The sequence below is a fragment of the Eleginops maclovinus genome, chromosome 24, assembly GCF_036324505.1.
Source record: "Eleginops maclovinus isolate JMC-PN-2008 ecotype Puerto Natales chromosome 24, JC_Emac_rtc_rv5, whole genome shotgun sequence".
Lineage (NCBI taxonomy): Eukaryota > Metazoa > Chordata > Actinopteri > Perciformes > Eleginopidae > Eleginops > Eleginops maclovinus.
The window spans coordinates 4,427,596-4,449,387 of NC_086372.1; the positions used below are offsets into that span (position 1 = coordinate 4,427,596).

The 21,792-nt window shown below is 43.8% G+C and overlaps 1 protein-coding gene across 1 annotated transcript; it reads left to right on the plus strand.

The window, feature by feature from the left end:
- The first annotated feature begins 15,569 nt into the window (after positions 1-15,569).
- On the plus strand, positions 15,570-18,628 carry hpxb (hemopexin b). The gene is made up of 10 exons (XM_063878105.1): positions 15,570-15,745; positions 16,173-16,198; positions 16,287-16,370; positions 16,445-16,602; positions 16,693-16,846; positions 17,364-17,576; positions 17,686-17,778; positions 17,864-17,994; positions 18,077-18,224; positions 18,308-18,628. The coding sequence occupies exons 1-10, from the start codon at positions 15,681-15,683 to the stop codon at positions 18,532-18,534; spliced, it is 1,299 nt and encodes a 432-aa protein (XP_063734175.1). The 5' UTR covers positions 15,570-15,680; the 3' UTR covers positions 18,535-18,628.
- Positions 18,629-21,792: the final 3,164 nt, after the last annotated feature.

Below are 21,792 nucleotides of genomic sequence, written 5' to 3' on the forward strand. Positions count from 1 at the left end.
TTACAAACTTCATGAAGCCGTATTTCTTCGGTGACGCAGCAGGCAGGCAGGAGTCGGGCTCTCGCTTGCTCTCATTTAAGTGCAGATTTACAAGCTCTGTGCGACAGAAGCTTAGGTGCCTTTCCAGGACGCCTAGTTGGGAGGATGCATCTGTGGTGTCCTGGAAAGTGTAGCAAACAGGCTGCCGGGCTTATGAAATTGAAAAATCTAAGCCCTGTAATAGCTCAGGTGCATTGTTGGTTTGTTCTGAGGAAAGCTTCTCGTTGGAGGGATTGTTATATTACCTTTACACACACATGCATGCACTGCTGTTCCCTCACAATTACACTAATTTAATGCCTCATTCCCCCCTATTAATCCCCAATTCTGTCCACATTTTTATTCTTGCTTCAAATGAAGGGGCTGCCACATGCATCACTCATAACAAAAGGGAGGTTAGATTTATTCTGCATTTGGGGCAGTGTGGGTGGGTGTGGATAGAGGGGGGTGGTGGGGGGGGGTGGGGGGTTCATGCATGGGCATAACCCGGCCCCTGAAGGAAGGCCCCCGCTGCCAGCTGCCAGCCATAATTAAGCAGCCCTGCTGTGTCTATCACTGATTATGTTTGACCTGGCTAATAAGGCGAGTGTGTGCCACCTACATGTGGCAGGAGAGCGCCGCAGCCTCACTGTCCTCCTTTAGACCAGGTTATTAGTCTGATGTATTAGTGAAGACAAAAACTGTGTGTTGCTAAAACATCAGTTGCGTTGATGTCACAGCTCAAGGTATAAGCGGATGAAGCAAAATCAGAGCAAAGGTTTAACTTTTGGATTTTGTTATCCATGATTTTCAGAGTTTTTGACACTTTTTCTGGACAGCGTCTTTAACACAAAAGCCCTTAATCACCTTTATCCATATATTAGTTTTTCACATAATGGTCTTAAGCGAGTAGCTGGGGAACATAGCAGAGCATTTAGGAGCTTAAAATTAGGATACTTCTCTCAGGAGTTGGGGTGGGTGAAAACCAGAGCAACAAACATTGAATTTGGGACTTGAATACGCAACGTTCTCAAGCTTACACAATCAAAACAATCCATGTTGTCAATGTTGTTTTCTTTGTTTCAGCTTCCAAAGCAGCCACATTTGTAATTATTGAAGCAAGCATTAAAGGTGGCCTTACTTTAGACTTGGTTAGTCTCCACTCTCTGATTGAGTCCTTCAAATAAAGTAACATAGATAAAGTAAAAACAGCTGAGGTGATCTTTAAGTAATAACTTTAAAATCACCAAACCGATTTAAGATCACTTAATATCTACACCTAAAACATTTACTCCTACTTCTAAAAGATCACTGTCTTCCCAAATGGCAATCCCAGGGAGGGATGTCCTTTAGTACCCGCCCTCGCCTGCATGTACGGCAACATTGCAGCAATCAGTATAAATTAATAATAAGTGAATCAAAGTGCTTAATTTAACGGAGGCTATGAAAGATTAATACCTGACATTATCCAAGCTGCTGTGCTGTAAGGGGAGCCTCCCACGCCTGAGGTAAACCAATCACATTTCTATGAATATGACATTAGACACATTGATGTGATGTGTTACATCAATGTCAGCCGGAGTCTTGAGTACAGCAAGTCTGGATAGAAAGTCCACTGAGTGTGACTGGTCTATTTCTGTATCTGCCCCCCTTCTCCCTCCCTCCTTCCCTGCGTGGGTCTAGAGGCGAGAGATCAGTTGAGGGTGGAGGATGGCTGGTGTTTGGCCCGAGGGGCCCTTGGACACAGATTCTGTCATTGTCCACAGCTGCCACTCCGCCCCTCCCATACCTCCCTCCACTCTGTGGCCATTCTCACCTTAAGGGCATCCCCTGCTCCCCCGCCTCCCTAATGAAGAGTGACACGCGTCCGGAGGATCTGATCTAGTCTGAAGCCGGGCCCTCGCCTCCTCTGTTTTGTCTCCTATTATTGACTGCGCCGGCTCACACTGAGTCGCGGTGATGAGAGCGCCATATACCCAAGAGGCATCGCTCCCAAATCGGAGGGGGAGCTCAAAGGGCAGAGGCAATTGTATGGAATCATGAGTACCTAATTGTCTTTATTCATGAGCTGTGTGATTGATATTAGAGGAAAATGAGACACTCTAATTGTCCTCTTATATGAAGAATTTCTGACTGGACGCTGGGTGTGTGTGTTGTGCATGCATCTGTGTGACTGTGAGTGTGTGCGCAGTACTGGGTGAGATATCAAAGTGACAACTCCTAAAGGGCATCGATGCAGCGGTCTCCCGACATATCACTTGAAATAATTCACATCGTCCTTTCTGACAGTTTCTTGCCTTTATTGCATCCAGAGAATCCAGACACAGCATTATTATGAAGTGATGGAAACACACGTCTTAGTTTTTCAGGCGAGCACCTGCTCTGATTTGCTAATGGCCTGTGTTCACATACAGTGGCTATTCAGGCCCCGAAAGGACTTTAATGCTAACCTAACGCGGTGGTGAAGTAGTGACTACACAATAGAGTCTTCTCCTTCGGTTTCAAGATTGTTCAAATATTGTTTTTGTGTGACAGCAGCATACTGAAGCTTTATGATATTACACAGAGTGAAACATTACCACCCAAGCCTCCATGTTTCTTTACGTCTGCACCACTCATCATTTCAAATACAGTTCAATGGTTTTGCACTGATCCTACATCACAACGTCATCAAACTCCGTCTCTTATAGCAGGAGTTACAGAGCCTACTTTGCATTTAGGAAGTGATGTTTAGCCACAGGTTGAATCAACATTGGGTTTAAATGCTGACCTGAAGTGTACCTAAAAGCAGTTGAGGTAATTGGGTTGATGCTTCAATTAAATCGTTGAGCGCTTCTCCACCAATCACGTGTTCTCCCAGAGCTAAACGGAAAATCAGAGTGTCCCGGTAATAGGTGCGGTGTTATTCTGCGTGTCCCTCCCTACCAACCTATATGCTCCTCATGAGGCATCCTGCCGAACCCTAATTGGAACCCATGAGGGAAAACACCTTGACTGGCTCAGGTAAGCGTAAACTAATGTGTGAGCGTGTGTGTTTATGTGGGCCAACGTGCACACACCTACAAATGAAATGGGAAAGTAAGGTGTGTATGTTCATGCATGTATGCGTGAGTGTGTGTGTATGTGCACCCACCAGTGTAATGTGATAAGCTCCAGCAAAGCACATACCTGATGCCATTAAATGCAATTTCCCCTGTGTGTCAGCTGAGCCATTTGTCAGCTGCTAACACTGCACGCTTTATTAAAAACCTCATCCGCTTCAATTAACTGCGCCTGCAAAGCAGTTTAACTCCACTCTAATCCTGTAAAGATGTTTAAACAGGCTGTGCGTACAGTAGGTACATCATTTCAAACCCTGTCAGTAAGTTGTTTTTTATCTCGCACCTTCAACACTTAAAGTTGGGGTTAGCTCAGGAGGGACTGGGTTTAGTGTGAGTGCGCACATTTTAAAGAGGTTGGAAGTCTCTAAGGTCCAGTGACAGAGTTCTGGCAGGGCATTACCCTTACTGTACACATGCACACTTTGCTTTTACAGGACTTTCCTTCCCCTGCTATAACAATTCAAGCACACTTCCTTTTGAGAAATTGAAATTTAAAAGGCCTTAACTGTAAAATCAGGCTTTAATTTGGTGCAGTAGCCCACAGCTGTGTCCCTCTATGGTTTGTCTATTTGCTTAACTGGGTTTGGACTGACAGGTCCTGACCAAAGTTAGGTCATTTTTACCAAAGAAAACACTTTGATAATGAAATAAAATCATTCACTTTGAGGCTTTGAACTGTACTTTCCCCTTCTATACTTTCTGTTGTTGTTGTGTTTCTCTTGCTTATTGCTTATTATCTTTTTTGTATGTCTAGCTTATATACACAAAAGAAATGAAGGTGTGTATTAGGCCCATGCACTTTACAAGGTGTGCTTCCCTTTGTTCTTTCTTGTTCTGACTTTTCCATCCTAGAGTTGCTCTTTTAGTGTGCAGTGAAGCAGCTGCAGATACCTGTTGAGTTTGGTTACTGCTAAATGTGTTAGTCTTAACCATTTCCGCTTAAATCAAAGTGTCTGCAAAACCCTCAGTTTCATTTCAATTTCAAAAACTCAAGACACACTCACACAAGAAATGAGAGCAACTGTGTAAGGGAAGAATTAAGAGCTTTGCCCAAAGGACAGAACAAAGTCCAGAGGTGTAAAAAGGGGCTGCAAACAGAAAGCCACATGAGCAACACAGAAGAGGCTCAAAGACAAATGTCAGAAGGAACAAGGGGAAGTGGCAGGTGTATATATCAGGGAGCTGATAAGGGGCATGAAGGTCAGGTGTGTTGGCAGGTGAGGATTAGGTAATTAGGGGTTGGAGGGAAAAGGGAGGGCAACTGCTGAGAGGAAGGGCCTAAGCTTCCTCCTCAACCGGTCACTGTTTACAGTCCGATTCATAACAATGGAGTTGAAGTTGAGAGATTACCTCAGTGACCACATTTGTTATGTTTAATGCACATAAATCTTTAACAAATATTCAAATTCAAAGCTGAATCATTAGCCAATAGTTGATAGGATCTGAGAATGCACTTTGGGAATTAAGATCCGCCTCTTTTCGTCGCCACACAAACCGTTTACTGCTCAATAGTGATTTGTCAATACTACTCAACCTATGACAGACAACAAAAAGAAACCAAAGTCTTGATATCTCTTGAAGGAAAACATGCAACCAGTGAAATATTCCCTTCACAACCCATACCCAATGTTTAATTAAATTACATTTAACCGTCTCCTCGATTCATTTGAACCCTAAACTCTTATTCTCCACTGGTCCCCTGAAGAACAAAGGAGGGAACAAATTAAACGACAACAAATGGACTGAGTCTCAGCAAGTCAAACTGCTTCCCACAAGGATAACACTCAAGGCCTTCGGCTTTCTTCCACTCTCTCCTGCACACACACACCCTCTTTCTCACACACATGGTCATGCCAGCAGGGAGGTGGTGGTTAGCATGGTGCTGTCACCTAGGGGATCCTGGGTGGGGTTTGCAGGAAAGGGAGAGGTGTAAATTGGGTGAGCGCTTGGTGTGGAGCGTTGTGAGGGAAGGCTTGCTCCTCTCCCTTTTGATGCTTTGTCACTCACACACCCGAGAGATACAGGTGGGGGGTGAGGTGAGAATGCAGAGGGGGAAAAGCAGTTTGGCTTTCATTTCTGCTTTATATTGTGTTTATGTGAGGGCTGTTGGATCCATGGTGTCTTTCACGGCTCTTCTGTAACCCCTGGGCTTACTATCCTTGTTTTCAAATGCACTATGAAACATTTCAAAGGTGCAACAGAGAGTAAGGGTGTAAAATTCCAAAGACGACACTTGGGATTGTGTTGACCACGAGTAAACCGGTTTACCACATAATTTCATATCTATCAACTTGACGTTGATGAAATTTGAAAGTGTAATCAGTGAAACGAAAGCTAAAGGCGAGCAGGTGTGACTTGCCTTTGATCATAACGGAGACCAATTGCAATTAGACCCAAAATGGCTTGACGGAGGTATCAGGGGGCTGCTTGCAGATTATGTATTTTTAATCAGAGTTGTTAGCATCTGTGATGGATGCCCATTTTACTCACACCAGCCTCTGATGGCATACGTCATGTTTGCTAGCTGTGAATTACCTCGGTGTGTATGCTGTCCATTAACTGCATGAGAGGGTGCACATCCCCCATCATGTCGCCCACCGTCTCTCCCGGAGCATGCCGAGCTTCGGAGGGGAACTTGTTACTGAGGTTCCTCGTCCTCCTCAGGCCAGTCCTGTTCCTGCACACATTCAGCAAGATTTGAAACATAAGAGGTAATTTCCCCCTTTTTAATTCATGCTTTCCATTCTTTTAAGTTACTGGCTACAGTACAAACCATTATAGTAGATACAATCTGATAACGATAAGCATACCTTGGTACGAACGCACTTCGGTGCTAACGAATATCTGGACTGGTTATGTGACTGGTCAATACTACTCAGACTACGAACGGTAAACAGAGCAGGCAATATCTGGCAATGCATCAAGTGCTGCATGGGTGGGCCTGACGGAGATGGGATAATAACACTGTAAAGAACAACGTATGGCATAGAAACTGTTCATATACACATCAACATTTGATCCACTGTTGATACAAGATTATTTAGTGGGCTTCAGCATCTTCAGGAGAGTCAGGATGGCAGCTGCTTCAACAGGATTTGAGATTCTTTTGAGAGACACCCGAAGAAAATATCCTCATTAAAGCACGACTTACTACAGTTTACGCAGCATAAATATTCCATATTTACAAAGACTAAAGGCTGTGTTTGTCAGTGTGTGAGTGTGTGTTTGTGTGTGTGTGTTTGTGTGTGTGTGTGGCCCCTAACTCGACCATGTGCTAACCCCACACAGCTGCAGAGTCCCCTTGAGGGTTTGTCGCACAGGCAACAGAGGAAGGGCGGAGGAGAGAGAGGGGGGTGGGGGGGGGGCATGGAGCGAACACTCTCATTTCCATGCGGCACTGTTCTGGCAAAGACATTGTACACTGCTGTGGATGTGCGTCTCTTGTGCTATTGCTCAATCTTTTTAGGCCTGTCAGTTAGGGTTTTCATCAGACTACTCTCTGGGCGCCGGGCGGGAGAGCTGATTGTGTACTTCAGTGTGGCAAATTTGTTCTGTGTGTTAATGCGATGTATACAGGAGGTGGAGAAAGGCGCTCTTCTGGGGGGAATTAAATCCGATTGTTTGCTTTATCTCGAATATGCATTGTAATTAAGTCTTGAATCCTGCATGAAGAGGTTTGTTTGCTTCATGCAACCTAACCAACTCTTCTGTGGGGCTGAAAAACTGTAATGGAGAAACCGAGGAGTCTCAGGTTCCTCAAATATCCCTGTCAATCAAACGCCGTTTCCTCTGAGTGCGTTTTCTATCTGTCAAGGGTCATAGGGAGTGAGGATGAGACCCATTCCCTCCCTCCCCCCCCAGCTCCCCCATCTCCTCCATCCCCATCCCTCCCTCCTCTCCCGCTCCTTAGAGGTGTATCTCTACCTTGTGCATCACGTCTGGGCATGACCTGTTGCTAGGTAACCCTGGGTCACAGCTGCACACTATGGCAGACCCTTTTTTTTATTTATCAGTGAGTTATGTGGGAGACGGGGGCTGTAATTTATTAGTTTGATATTGGGCAGGCAGCGCAAGTTTGGGATTGTAAAAAGAGGAGACGGCCTATAGCTCATCAAAATGCTCATTCTGATCCCAGGCCTCGCTCCGCTGAAGAGATTCACAACAGAGGGGATCACAACATTATAAATTCATCTGCTTTTTACTAAGAAAATCAAGCATCTCCAACAACAAAGCCAATGGTAATGCACTTTCCATGCTGGTAATTGAACAGATGTGGTCAGAGCTTAGAGGACCGAGGAAAAGAAATTCATCTCAGTTCTGTTTGTGACTGATTCATGTCCAAGGATGAAGTGGCTGCAGACAAATAGTGTTATCAAGCTTTGTAGTGGCATGACAATGTTCACCCTGTAATGCAAATTTATGCAAAACCTGCATTACACTGATTGAGTTAACCAAATCAAGGCTCATTTTACAGCAAAATATGATACATGTGTGGTCTGTGATGGATGGTTTACTGACTTTCTAGTGCAAAGTTTGTTGATCAGATTAATATCATCCATTAAATATGAACCGACAGCCAGAAGATGATTAGCCTAGCTTAGCATAAAGCAAGAAACAGGTTAAGATAGCTTTGTAAGCTAACAGGGTTAGCCTGCAAAATCCTCTAAAGCTCACTAATGCTGCATGTCTACTGCACAGGACTCAACTTGACAGTGACCTGGTACAAGGTGGAGTTCAAACTCTGCAGACCACTGATTGATCACAAAGAATTGTCCCTATTCTGGCAAGGCACATCTTTTACAATCCCTCCACATATTTTTCTTGTCTCATGTATATTTGTTTTTAAATGGCAGCCCCCCCAAAACCATGCTGTACACAACTGATAAAGGTTGGACGAGACTACAGCAATAAACTGAAAATCTGCACCTACACTGAAGTGCAGAAGGGAAAAGCTTGAACAAAAAGTGAATCCAGTCGCGTTGAGTGGTAGAAATAAGACATAACAGACCACGTTATTGCTCAACCAGACCCTTTCTCTGCTCCCAAACATAACATAGTGAGGCACAAAATCCCCAGTGAGGAAGAGAGAAAAGCTCAGACTCCTACTTTAGTCTTGGAGGGTAAAAAGACTTTGTCATACGTACATATCGTATCTGAAATATCTTTGTATTTAAAACTATTTCTCTGGAAGAACCAGATCTTATTGTATCCTTTCTCACATTAATTCATAGTGACACTTTATCAGAAACCCAAAAACGAGGCTGGCAAATGTTGGGACAGACTGCTGCCATCTGAAAGTTCTGACAGTTTTTGCAGCACTTCAGCGTGATATTAATTTGTGATGCATCTGCTGCTCGAGCCGGAGCCACAGATCCACCTCGCTGTCCTGAGCAGAGCCCCCCCCGCCCACAACAACGCTTCCTGTTCCTCTTCCTAATGTGTGTGTGATGAATATTTCTCAGATGCTTCCTTTAGGCCATATCTGATCAAAACAAATGCACCTGCACTTTTTCCTCCCCCTTCCCACACTTCTTGCTACTGCGACTCCCCCAGGACGGCTAAAAAATTGACTCCCTGGCTTCCTCCACCAGGCAATTACGTGCCATCTGTTCCCATCTTGGTTGTTCCAGCTCGTTTTGTTTCTGCGATTGTTCGTCTAATATCATAGGCCTGAAAGTGTTAGAGAGGAAGGGTGGAGGTGCTGGTGAAGGGGAGGGGGGGGCACCAAAATGAGGAGTGGCATGAGGAGGAATTAATCGAATCTAACAGCAGAACCAGATCTTCCCCTCTGAAAGGAGATAGTCCCAAAAGAATGAGGACCATTACCATATTCATCACCTAATATTGCCTGCTGTATGCAAAGTGGGAGAGACTGGGCAATATGACTTCCTTGACCGCCTTTCTTTTTCCATCTGTTAACGCTTCTTTCTTTAATTGTTTGTTTGCAACAAGTCGTACCTGCTGCCTTTTGTTTGGGAGGGGTAATAACAACCCATTAACTCCCCTGTCACACATCCCACTGATATTTATATATATGGTGCCACGCGGAATCACATTACCGTGGTGTTACAGTAACTATTGGGCCCATTACTCTCTGCCTCACACACACGGGCTGGAATTTAATTGCAGGGATGTTGCAGCGGAGGCGAGCAGCTGCATTGGAGACTTTTAACAGTGATATCAATAACGGTGCGCTACCTTTAGGCCCATATAATTTCCCGTCTCTCCTGACAGAGCGGCAGATAGAAATAATCAGTCACAACACCAGCCAGGCCGCCTGTAGGACCTCGTGTGACATCCAGCAACAGTGATGGCTCGGGACCCATCTGTGTCCAGGGGGCAGCGCTCAGTGTGTGTGTGTGTGTGTGTGTGTGAGGGTAATTGGTGAGAAGATGCTGGATCCTATAAGAACAGGACATCTGTTACACTGCTTAAAGGCTTACACCACTTGATCAGCGGCCCGTATATGTGAGTTATAAACAACAAGTGGAGGGATATTTTTTGGTGACAAAGTAGAGTTTTTGCTTAGTAAAACATTGTGGTTATAAAAGTGACATTGTGTTGGGGGATGAAATGTATTTCCAAAGACATGCAAAAGATAAATCAATTCAAAGCTTCAATTTTGAATGAGTGGAATTATCACCATGTGAAGATAAAGGTGAGATTGGGATCCTCCTGAACTACACCTGAGAGTCAGCAATTTTGGTAATGATGAATTTACTTTTTGAATAAGCACCTTTATATGACTTACATAAAGGAAGTTATTTCTCTCATCACTTAACATAAACAAATATCAAAATTGAGTCTTTTTTTTACCCCTGCCTTAGTGTAGACGGAGGACTTCGCTATGCGTCTGCTCTCCCTCTGTGTCCATTAAATAAGGTAGATGGATTGCATCGTTATAACTAAGGAGACTCATTATTTATTCACTTAATGTCTTGTTTAAAGCACATTTGGTTTGAGAGAACACAACACATCTACTGTACCGGTCGCTCTCTTTCTGAAGCTTTGTGTTTGCTGACATCCAGTGGATAACTGGTGAAACGAGGATGACGTTGGTCAAACAACCCTACGTGTCAAAGAGTCTGCTTTACTTAGAATAATACAAGTAATATACGTAGGAATACGAGTTATAATTTAGTAATGATTCAATATTCATTCATTTGATTAATTCAATTAAATGTGGTATCACTTTTTCTATTTCTGAATGGATTCTTTGTATGTGAAGCTCTTAAATGCTACTTTTAGATCCTTATTTAAAAGCTGAAGGTTACACTGGAAATATTGCCAGACTCCATTTTTCAAATTAAATACTTTTACGGTTAACCTCTGAATATTTCTCTCAAGGCCAAATCTCCAAATAACAAAAGTGCCATCACCCCAAATCAACAACTACACTATCAATATGCGGAAGAGGTCAGTTGAGTTAAACCCAAAATGACAAATAATCCATGAACAGGGGGAGGGAGGGAAGTGAGGTGAGATGGGGGAGTGACAGAGAGGTGGAGGGAGGAAGAGGTGTAGGCGCCAGGACAGAGCCGAGGGAGCAGCAGAGGGAGGAGCACACCTGGACTTCAGGTAGGACATCTTTCTGTTTAATGCTTCTTAATCGTATAAGCACCTGTTTATTAAACTGGCATTTTGCATTTAGATATCTGAATTAAAGCCAACGTGTAACTTATGGTATTTTGTTATTTTGTTGTAAATAAAAAGGCAGTTTTCTGCTGACAGCCTTCTTAGTTTTAACCGACTGAAGTGCGTTTGATCGAATTAAAAAGAGCTCCCTACCTGTGAGCTTTATGCTCCACAAGTTGCATTGAATGGCTCCATTGTTTAGTTTGTATGCGCTGGAATGCTCCTGCACGTCCTGCATAATCCTCTCAATTATGAATGCTATCATTTATTCTATAGTCTCAGCACCTTAGCGGAGGGCGCCCGGTAGCTTAGCAACTAGTGCCTCTCATTCATCATTAAAGTGGGGTAACATGAGTAGACCCGGTGGCCTGCCTCCAGGAGAGTGACCGGGATTTGTTACTGACACATAAACTGCATTTTCCCTCATCCAACGAAGACTGATGACTCTGTACCTGATTGTGCGTCAGTTCTGACATTGAGATTTTACTCAAAATGATGTTTTCTTGTTCTAAATTCATCCTTTTAGTTATTCTTTATCTGAAATTTCAACCATCCTCCCCTGCCTTTAACAAATGTCCCCCACAGATAACATCTGAAACATCGTGTTTAAAACATGGGAACAGATTTTATCCATTGACACTGTAAGGTCACATGTTTCCAGGGGGACTTTATTGTGAGCATGCAGAAGTAAACTGACACCTCACCCTTTCATCCTTGCAAAGGCCGTGTTATTTTGCTCCAGAGGGGAAAAAGGGCTCTATATCTAGGTCTGTTAGCATATATACGCTGATACCCACGATTTCCAACTCAGAATATGATCTGTTTTGCACGGTCAGAAAGACTCAGTAGGAAAAAAAAAGAAGGACTGACCCCTGTCCTGGCAGTGTCTCACATACTTGCTGCTGGTGGAGACAGACAGAGTTCAGTTTCAGTCCCTTCAGCAGATAAGCGCTGCTGTTTCCACAAGATGTGACAATGAGGGTCTGTGCTGCATTCGGAAGCAACTATTCCAGACGGTTTAAGGTTTCACGATGAGTGCCATTAAGTGACTTGACTCACAAGTCCCTCTGCTTCACAGGCATGCATTGGCTATTTAGGGATCATATAATGTCAGAAATAGCTTTATACACTGAGGAAATATCACATGTATTTAATCAAGTGAAGCATGACTCACTGAGGGCTTTTCTGTTGTAGCGATAAGAGGTCCGAACACAACACTGACCTCAGGAACAGGACAGTGGTTACCTGAGAGCTCTTTACAGCATTGTTTGAAACTGAATATATTGTTGGAGGGATAAAGTTGCAACGGAAGGGAACATGTGTCCCAGTTTTAAAACATCAACAGAAATGTGCACTAGACCTCAGGGTATACTGGATACAACAGGTACGTCAGATAGATCAGGATTTAAGACTGAAGAGCGCAAAACTTCACAGGATGATTGTGATAGGAAACTCTTTTGTTGTGGAGTTTAACAAATATATAATACATTTTCTCTTGCACTTTTTCTTTGTCTCAACAGCGACATAAAAAAAAGTAGTGAACAATTGACAAGAGGGTTATTGGAATCTACTGTTCACGATGTTAATGCGGTCTCACTCGGAGAGGAGAGCCCGCCTTGGGTTCACAGCCCTGCTCACACACAGCACTCCAAAGCAGAGAGATGTGACCTCCCCTTCTCCCCTCACTTTTACCCCAAGGGAGTCCATCTTCACAGCTATATCTCTTACTTCACCACCTCCCTGGGTGACTCAAGCTCTTGCCAGCCTGGAGCAAGGAGAACAAGAACTTCAGAGCCTCAGGGAGCGACAGCAGGTCGAAGTGGAGGCGGTGAACCGCGAGTTGGACAATGCTGCGATTGAAGCTCACAGAGAGGAGCGTCGCCTTCTTGAAAAGATTGAGCAGGACCACAGAGAGGCCCAGCGACACCTCAGCCAGGTGAAGAGGGAAAACGCTGCAGCAGTGAGAGTGGTGCAGTCACTTGTGGACCAGCAGCTCAGAAAGGTTGGACAACTGAAGGAGCAGATACAAAGATGGGGCAGTACTGCTGGTGGATCCAACAAAAATCAGCTCCAAAGAGGAGTGGCAGAGCTCACCCAACCTTGGGAGATCTCTCTAACAATGAAAAGGGTCAGCTTCTTACCAAGCACAGGGTCCAAGGCCTTAAGCTTAGGGGAAGTTGATGTTCGAGAGCAAGGTATGGTCTACCCAATTGGTGTCTGTGGTGTCCAAGGACAGAAGTGTGCCCTGCACTCAGGGGATGCAGCATTTTCAAACATAACCCCATTTGAAATTCGAAAGGAACCCCAACCAAACAGAGCCGGGCAAAGGAAGAGTCCAGAGGAGAGCAATAAGGCAAACATGCGTGTTGTCCGGAAACTACGTCTATCGAGCTCTACAGAGAATGAGGAGGATCTCAAATCACCCACCTTGAAGTCCCCCGTACCAAGACGTCGTGGTGCATCTGAGTCGTCCCAAGATGAGGAAGTAGAGTCTCTGTGTTCAGACACACAGGGGCAAGACCTTTTCCTCGCTATCCCAACGGTCTCCAGTCAAGGAGAATCTGAAGGTGATGAATTTGACGGGAGACAAAATGGATCAAAGAGGCGCGCCACGCTGAAGGGTAAGAAGAGGCAAAAAGCGCTTGTCTTGGTCCCATGTGAAGAACTGTCCTGCCCTCCAGAAGAGGCAAAAAGCAGCTATGCAGCAATATCTCCAAAGACTATTCTCAAAGCTTCCCCCTCAAGGTACAGTCTTGTAGACCATCCACTGTCAAAAGGCATCATACCCAAGAAAAAGACATCAAATCAATCTTCAATGGACAGTGGAAGTCCTCCGTCTCCAGTGGACAGTGAGGACTCGTCCTACACCTATACTGTGAATACTCCACCCAATGAATCCCTCAACCTAGAGGTCTGCCGCTCACTGGCCACCACTGACCTCTCGGGTAAACTTCACACTTTGATTAAAGGTGACAAAGGTGAGCGTGGAGGAGCCAGGAAGGTTACCAGAATGCGTCTCGCCTCTGAACCTGCCACTCAGGAAGAAGGCCAAGGAAATGACAATGAATCTGAGAGGAATAACATTATTTCTGAAGAACAACGATCAAGATCGCAGACCCGTGTTACACAGGGTTCAAGTTTAAACAGCGTGAGCAGATCTCTCTCCATGTCAGCTATTGAAGGAGACAAATTACACCTCGAAAAGGAACCACAGCAATACAACAATGAGAAGACAGAGAGTGGTGGGCCAGGTTTGGGGGAACTGGAGGAAGAGGGCGGTTCAACTGCGCTGGACTCAGCCTATCTGGTGAAACAGTTTGGAAAACAAGGATCAGGTCGCACTGACTTCAACCTTCCAAGCGGCGTCTATACAACCATCAAGGGGCAACTATTTGTGGTGGATTGTGGAAACGCCCGCATTCAGGTGACCGATCTCCAGAAGAATGTCGTACAGCAAGTGTCTCCTTCAGGATCGGAAAGGTCTTCCCGCATCTGCAACTACTTTGACGTGGCTGTGAACTCGAAAGGCCTCATCGCCCTGACCTGTGCGGCTGAACGAGCCGTGCTGGTCTTCAGCCGCCATGGACGCCTTCTGCAAACGTTTGGAGGCACATTGATTGGTTCTGCCAACGAAGAGCTCGATGCTCCCAGAGGGGTGACAGTTACCCGCCAAGATGAGTTCTTGGTCGCTGACCTAAAGCGTGGCACCCTTACTTCCCTAAAGCTGGACCCCAAAACAGGGGCCAGGTTGGAGCGCACGGTGGTGACCGGGTTCCACAGACCCTACCTAGTGGCAGCCTGCCTCACCACTGGGCTCATGGCAGTATCGGAAAGAGGAAATGAGACTGGACGCGTCCCATGCATCCGGGTCCTGGAGCCTGGCTGGAACACTATTCGGATCCTAGGGGTGTGCTCTGGCTTGGGGCCTGTTCTGACCTGCCCTTGGGGTCTCTGTATTGACAATGATGGGGATGTGTTGGTGGCAGACTGGGGGAAGCAGCACCACCGTGTTCTCATCTTCCCAGCCACAGGTGTTGGCTGGCCTCTGGTGAATGACAGCCTCAGTAGCCCTAGGGGCCTGGCGCTGCTCCCCGATGGCCACATGGTCGTGTCGGACAGCATGAATCATTGCATCAAGATCTACCAGTACAAGTGAACCCCGGTGGACGACAAACAAAGAGATAGAAACATGGATAGAGTTAGGACTATATATTACATCTAATATATATTATCATTGAGAATTTATAATGTGAGTTTCTTTGAGTATTATTTACAAACTCTACCTCTAATCTACTTTAATTTGATGTAACCATGTTTGATGAGAGTTAAATTGGGGATTGAACTTCATAATCAATATATTATTTAGAATTATAGACAATTAGTACAAATGATATGTATGTATCTCAGTAGAGAAAATAAAAATGCATGCTTTAAATTTCCCTTGAGTGTTTATAAATAATATATCCCATAATGCTGTTTGCCTGAACGATATACAATGACATTTCGTGAATTATGCCCATATGGCAAACGCTGGCTTACACTTGGGAGGGGCTTGATGATTTTCTCTGTCTGTAAAACATTAAACTTTGGTTTGAATCTAACTTTGCATGATCCTGTTGTCACTTGTCCAACACTTTAGCTCTTGGGAATTTCTCTGTGGCCATGTTTTCCGCAAAACACCTGTATTTCCCGAAAGGTCTGTCATCTAGGGAACATGGGGCTGATCAAAGAACAAAGATATCCGCAAATGAGTAATGGCCCCATTTTGCAACAACTAAAATTCTGACACAGCCTATGTAAACACACCCACACACACCCCCTCACACACACATTGCAGTATAAAGTGCAGGTTCAGTTTTCTGCACAGTTGCACCTCTTCTGCGCAGTGAAACTTCACATCCAAGGACTTCATCAGGACCGCTCAGCATGGAGCTGTTCACCAAAACTCTGTTTCTGTGCCTAGCATTCGCCCTTACTAATGGAGCACCTGCGTGAGTACTAACACACTCTAATGTACAAGTATTGAAATGAGCGACACTCATTCGGTCATGATGTGCTAGTTTTAAAACTGATTCAGGTTCACGTTTAAGAGGTAGAAAATAATATAATGCAAATCAATACAGAAATCCAGTTCATGGGTCCTGCTTCAGAGGCCACTGAGTTACATATGTAACTAATGTTTTCTGTGTTTTCCCAGTAGGACCAGTGCAGTGAAAAGTCATTGTTCATCCATTTCATAACTGTGTTTGTCCTCACTCAAAGTCCACCGTTTGGATCAATTGATCAAATACAAAAGTGCATAGTCATGGTATTACTATGGCGGTGTGTCACTGATTGACCCCCTTCAACATGACTCAAGGATTTTTGGAAATGAAATGTGATGTGGTGGAAATTAAGGATCTATTTTACTATCCACAGGCCGCCACCTGATGCAGCAGTAGACGGTGGGTTTGATAAAAATATGTATTACAATCACATACGACAGACATATGTTGCTCTAATGCTTACAAGAGATATTATGTCCATGTTTAGATCCTTCTCTCCCAGACCGCTGTGATGGGAGTGAGTTTGATGCCATTACTCCTGATGAGAAAGGGAACACTTTCTTCTTCAAAGGTGCGGAGCATTTCTTATAAGGAATGATGGATGGGATTCACTTGTCTCATTTTAAAAGGATGATTTCCCTTCAGGAAGCCACTTGTGGAAGGGCTTTCATGGTCCAGCTCAGCTGTCCAATGAGTCCTTTAAGGAGCTTGACGACATCCATAACATCGGCCATGTCGATGCTGCCTTCCGCATGCACAACGCAGAGAACCCAGACGACCACGACCACATCTATTTCTTCCTGGTACGATCCGCGGACACTTGTGATGTGGTTTTGTAAAAAAGAAAATCTGAGCCAGTGCTATATTTAAACCTTTTCTGATGTTATCTCTAGGATGACAAGGTGTTCAGGTATTATGACCATGCTCTGGAAGAAGGGTATCCGAAAGAGATACAGCAAGACTTCCCAGGAGTCCCCTCTCATCTGGACGCTGCTGTTGAGTGTCCCAAAGGAGAGTGCATGGCCGACTCGGTTCTGTTCTTCAAGGGTGAGTTGGCAATCGTTGTAGAAATATTCATCTCACTGAATGGAGACTGAGACAAAACTGTGCTTCTCTCAGCAAGATAAAGATAATGCTGCTCCCTAGTGGAGGAAAGCAGCTGTACTGGGAATACAATTAGTCATAAAGCCCGACCTTCCTCAATCAAAAACAGGTCATGAGGTCATCTGTAAAAAGACGGCTTTTCCTAACGCTCCATAGTAAATATGACAGGGGCAAAAGAAGAAGTCTCGAAACACCTAGATTTTCCTACAGGGATCAATAAAGGTTCATCTTATCTTATAATATGAAGAGGGTAATGACAACTAGGACTATTCGTGTCCCGTGTCCCGTGTAGAACTACGTCCACCCATTTATTTACAAGTACGTAAGTTACGTACATGACCTAGTCCTAGAAGTTAAGGCATATTAATCCATGTTGCATGTTAGTTAAATGCGCTGTGCTTTAATTAGACCTTTTTTTAACCATAGAGAAGATTGAAAGTAATGCTAATTTCCCCCACAGGACAGGACGTTCATGTTTATGACATTGCAACAAAGACAGTGAAGACCAAGACATGGTCCCATCTGCCCGTCTGCACCTCTGCTCTGCGCTGGCTGGAGCACTACTACTGTTTCCACGGACACAACTTCACCAAGTTCCACCCGGTGTCCGGAATGGTGAGCGATGCTTACCCAAAGGACGCCCGCAGATACTTCATGAAGTGCCCCAACTTCGGTGAGTTCGTCCAGAAATAAGAATGAAGTTTGACTCAAATGATTGAGTTGTAAGGAAGAGAAACAGATGTATTTTGGGGTAAATGTGTAATCTCTGAATGTGACTGCAGGTCATGGCGGTAACTACAGTGTCCTGAAATGCAGCAATGTCAAAATAGATGCCATCACCACAGATGATGCGGGAAAAAGTTACTTCTTTGCAGGTAAAGTAAAAAATAATAACTCGTTTTCTTGAGCTATTCGTCCTAATTTGTTCTGAAACTGAAATGTATTTTGTACTCACTTTAGGCCTCATCTACATGCGTCTGGACACCAGCCGTGACGGCCTCCACGCCTTCCCCATCACCAGGTCCTGGAAGGAGGTGACCAGCGGGGTGGATGCTGTCTTTTCCTACACTGACAAAATGTACTTGATTAAGGTAGGCTTTACAGTAACAAACAAAAACCCACTTATGTGTTCAAATGAATACCGATACAACCTGTTCTCCCAAAAATATGCAGGGTGATCAGGTGTACATCTATAAAGCTGCTGCTCACTACACCCTGATTGAAGGCTACCCTAAAACCCTGAAGGAGGAACTCGGCATTGAAGGACACGTAGACGCTGCTTTTGTTTGTCCTGATGCTCACGCAGTTCATCTTATCCAAGGTGAGGTTACTAAAGGCTTATTTATAATTCATTCGTGGGATAAAAGTGTTCTGCTTGACACCTAAAATATGTTCTTCCAACAGGAGGTATAATTCGTGCGGTCGACCTAACCGCCACACCCAGGGCCGTGACCCGGACGATGCCCATGTCTCTGTCCAACATTGATGCTGCTATGTGCAGTGCAGAGGGGATACATGTGTTCAAAGGTCCTACTTATTACCAGTACCAAAGCGCCATGATACTGGCTGTGAGCAGAATCGCCCCTGAGCCTCACAACGTTACCAAAGCAATGATGGGATGTGAGGAATAGGATGAAAGATCATTTACTACTACGCACACAAGAAAATAAATGGCCTCTATGGATAAGAAGTCTTCCTCACATGATGAATAAAATGTGGAAACTACATCCTGCAGTGTCATTATTCTATATAAGTGGTTTGTATGCCACTATTTATGGTTTCTTTATAATAGAAAAGAACATGTATTATTGGTTTGATGTTTTCAAGTTACATTTGTGAGAATGAGACTTATAAAATACAATAATGAGGAATAAAATCCGAAGCAAAAGTTTAAAGTAATGATGGAGTTTGGCCACAAGAGGCCCTACTGTACAAATGAATGTGTTACACCAGAAATACCGAGCGGATCATATTCAAACCGAGCTGATGCAGACTCTATGTATGAGCAGGATCAGGTCTTTTTGCACACATCCCAATTGGAAGTTTTACCTAAATAGTCTGAACTCCCTTAACATCTCTAAATACTCACAATACTGTACAATATACTACAAGATTCAGCCACAATGTTTGGCATCTCCAAATGAAAGGGAGTGGCTGTTCCTCTCCTGGGTTTCAATGATTACCATCAACAAGCTGCAGGTGTGCTAACCGCTCTGCAGGCAGGTGTGAAGCTCCACAGCCTGGCCTCAATCAGGAGAACTTGCTCGTGGACCAAGTGTTGTTTTTACAATAAAGAGGCCGGATCATAACAATAAACTCAACAGAGGCATGTTAACTTCAACTTTAAGGTTAAAAGCAGAAGTGCAAACATAAAAAGCTTCATAATGGGAAAATGTGTCCAGCTGAGCAGCATCACAATCACACACAGATCTGCTCCTATTTTTGTTAAGATTTCTTGACTTTTTCCCATGTGTTATTATTCTGACTAATAGTATAAATGTTTGTATTTATTATTGTTACATGTTTAATTATTATCATTATTTACATATACGTTTAGCTTTTAACGGATATCATCTGCTTGTATTTGTGTTGGGTGTTCAAATTTAAGTTCATGTCCATTTTTTCCGTCTCCATAACATCAAAGTGAGTTTTCAATTTCCACTCGACAAAAGTCAAAACGTTAATGGCCAAAATGTCTTAAAACAGTAGTAATTCGAGTCGCCGTTATCACGATATACTGTATTTTGCGTACTGTCCATCATGCCCACATCAGTTCATATAGTCACGTAGGCAACAGCCTGCAGTCCAGAGGTGGGGACGGCATTAGCAGGCATTCAAGGCCCTTTCACTCTCTGGAGAGGGTTTTGTTCAGCCAAAATCCCTGGGACTTTCAGCTCGCATAAAGGAAGTGCTGGCCTCAGCACAGCTTAATGGGCGAGGCCATGAGGACACAGCACACACACACACACACACACACACACACACACCCACACTCGCACCGGAACACAAATTCATGTGCACATAGAAACACCACCGCAGATACACACATGCATAGCAGACAATACGGACTGGTTCCATGGCACACACACAGCTGCCAGCTATCGAGTAATACTAATGACTGAAGCTTAGATATTAAACATTGTTTTCTTTTGTTCAATTTCTGATCCAAACATTCAACTCCAATGTCTGATTTAGATTCTGTAACTTCTCGGGGGGAAAAGTAGAGATGGCAGGTAAGTGGCATTACAGGAAAGGCCAAAAGGTCACCGAAATGATTTGTCCCTGGGGAACATCTAAGGAACATGTCCCAATCCAGCTAGTAGTATCTTTATTCCAGGTGGAACTAATGTTGAACAAACCACACTGTCATAGGAATAACGCGCTAGTTCAAACTGCATTTCACCCAGCACTAATAAACGTTCAGAGCAATTGTTCTGGAAATAATATTCCATGGTATAAAATCGAGAACATTGAGGAGTACAGTGTTAGTGAGTCCTGTGTAAAACTGATTTTGTCTACTGCTTAACCTCCGTACGTAACTGAATATACTTCATGTAGCTATGGTTATCATGACACTTTCCTGAACATAACTTTGTAGTTTTGTTGTTTAAACACGTCATTAAATTAACCACGTGTTTAAAACTTCAACCGCGTGTCCGTAGTTTTGTTTGTATTCACAACGCCAACTACTCGTTGTAATATACAAATGCTCGTACACTTGTGACATATTGTGAAGGAGATCTGTGCTTATATGCAAAAAACACAAAAATGTACAACGACCTTAAAGCGCATTTCAATGACAACTTGTTGAATAAACTCCCAGACATCACCTTGGTAAAGCACAATCTTGTATTTTAGTTTTGCTAGCACAGCACACTAATAACAGAGGCTAATTGAACACTCTTTTAACACAAGAAGAGAGATGGAGAGAATCCACGAAGAAAGAGCAAACCATGACAGACACAGGTATGGTACAAAAAGTTTATTCAGTAACAGTTCTGTAAACATCTGAGGTAAATGAACATTTACATCAACATGTTCTTTAACAAAAGGTTCAGACGCAAGGCACTTCTCTTCAAAGACAGTTGATTTACAACGGGAGAAAGAGCAGGGAGGTTCTTCATTTCTAACTCATGCAAGTCTGTGTCCCTGCTTGAAGGGGGCGCCGTGAAAATCCCTCCACATAACCTCTGTTTGTCTTCACGGGATCTTTCACTCAAGGCACATCCACATCCGGAAAAGTTGGAACAGCCAAAAGTATCTCAATCAGTATTGAGGACTGAAAAGAACAATCGCTTTAGGTTCTTTTTGTCCACTCCAAGTCTAATTTCATATTGTTATTTCCATAAATAAACAAAAATATGTTAATATCCCTTCTCCAGGACACCCCTTTTCTCTTCTACTTATACTCTCTTCATATCCCCTTAACAGTGATCTACTACTATCTAACTGTGCAAATCTGTGTCACCATACTGTAAGAACAACAGAACGTTTCAGTGGTGGAAATAAGTCTAATGAGCTTTTAGAGACAAAGCTCAACATCATATTCTTTAAAGGGAGTGGTCCTTTCCCAGAATAATAAAAGGGGTTTCAAAATGTTGGTGTTAGGGTTCGGGTTGAGGCTCTTCACAGGTTCTATCCTGTGTTGTGAGATCTTTGGCACAAATATCTTTGGTTAGATCTGACACATCACAGCTAACGTGCTTCAGCTGCCACATTTAGTTGAAGCTGTTTTTTGGTACCCAAGATCTAACAGACACGTGTAAACATTCAACAGAGTCAGCGAAAAGCAAATATATATTTATATCTTTGGAAATAAAGGTTGGACCAAGCAAAAAATGAAGCAACATCGAAGCTCCGCCTCTCATTTGTCACCCCATGTTTTATTT

Excerpts from the sequence above, each read along its gene's own strand:
- hpxb (XM_063878105.1), top strand. The coding sequence starts at position 15,681 with ATGGAGCTGTTCACCAAAACTCTGTTTCTGTGCCTAGCATTCGCCCTT. Across the intron at positions 16,199-16,286 it reads ACCTGATGCAGCAGTAGACG|ATCCTTCTCTCCCAGACCGC; the intron begins GTGGGTTTGATA and ends GTCCATGTTTAG. Across the intron at positions 16,603-16,692 it reads ACCACATCTATTTCTTCCTG|GATGACAAGGTGTTCAGGTA; the intron begins GTACGATCCGCG and ends TGTTATCTCTAG.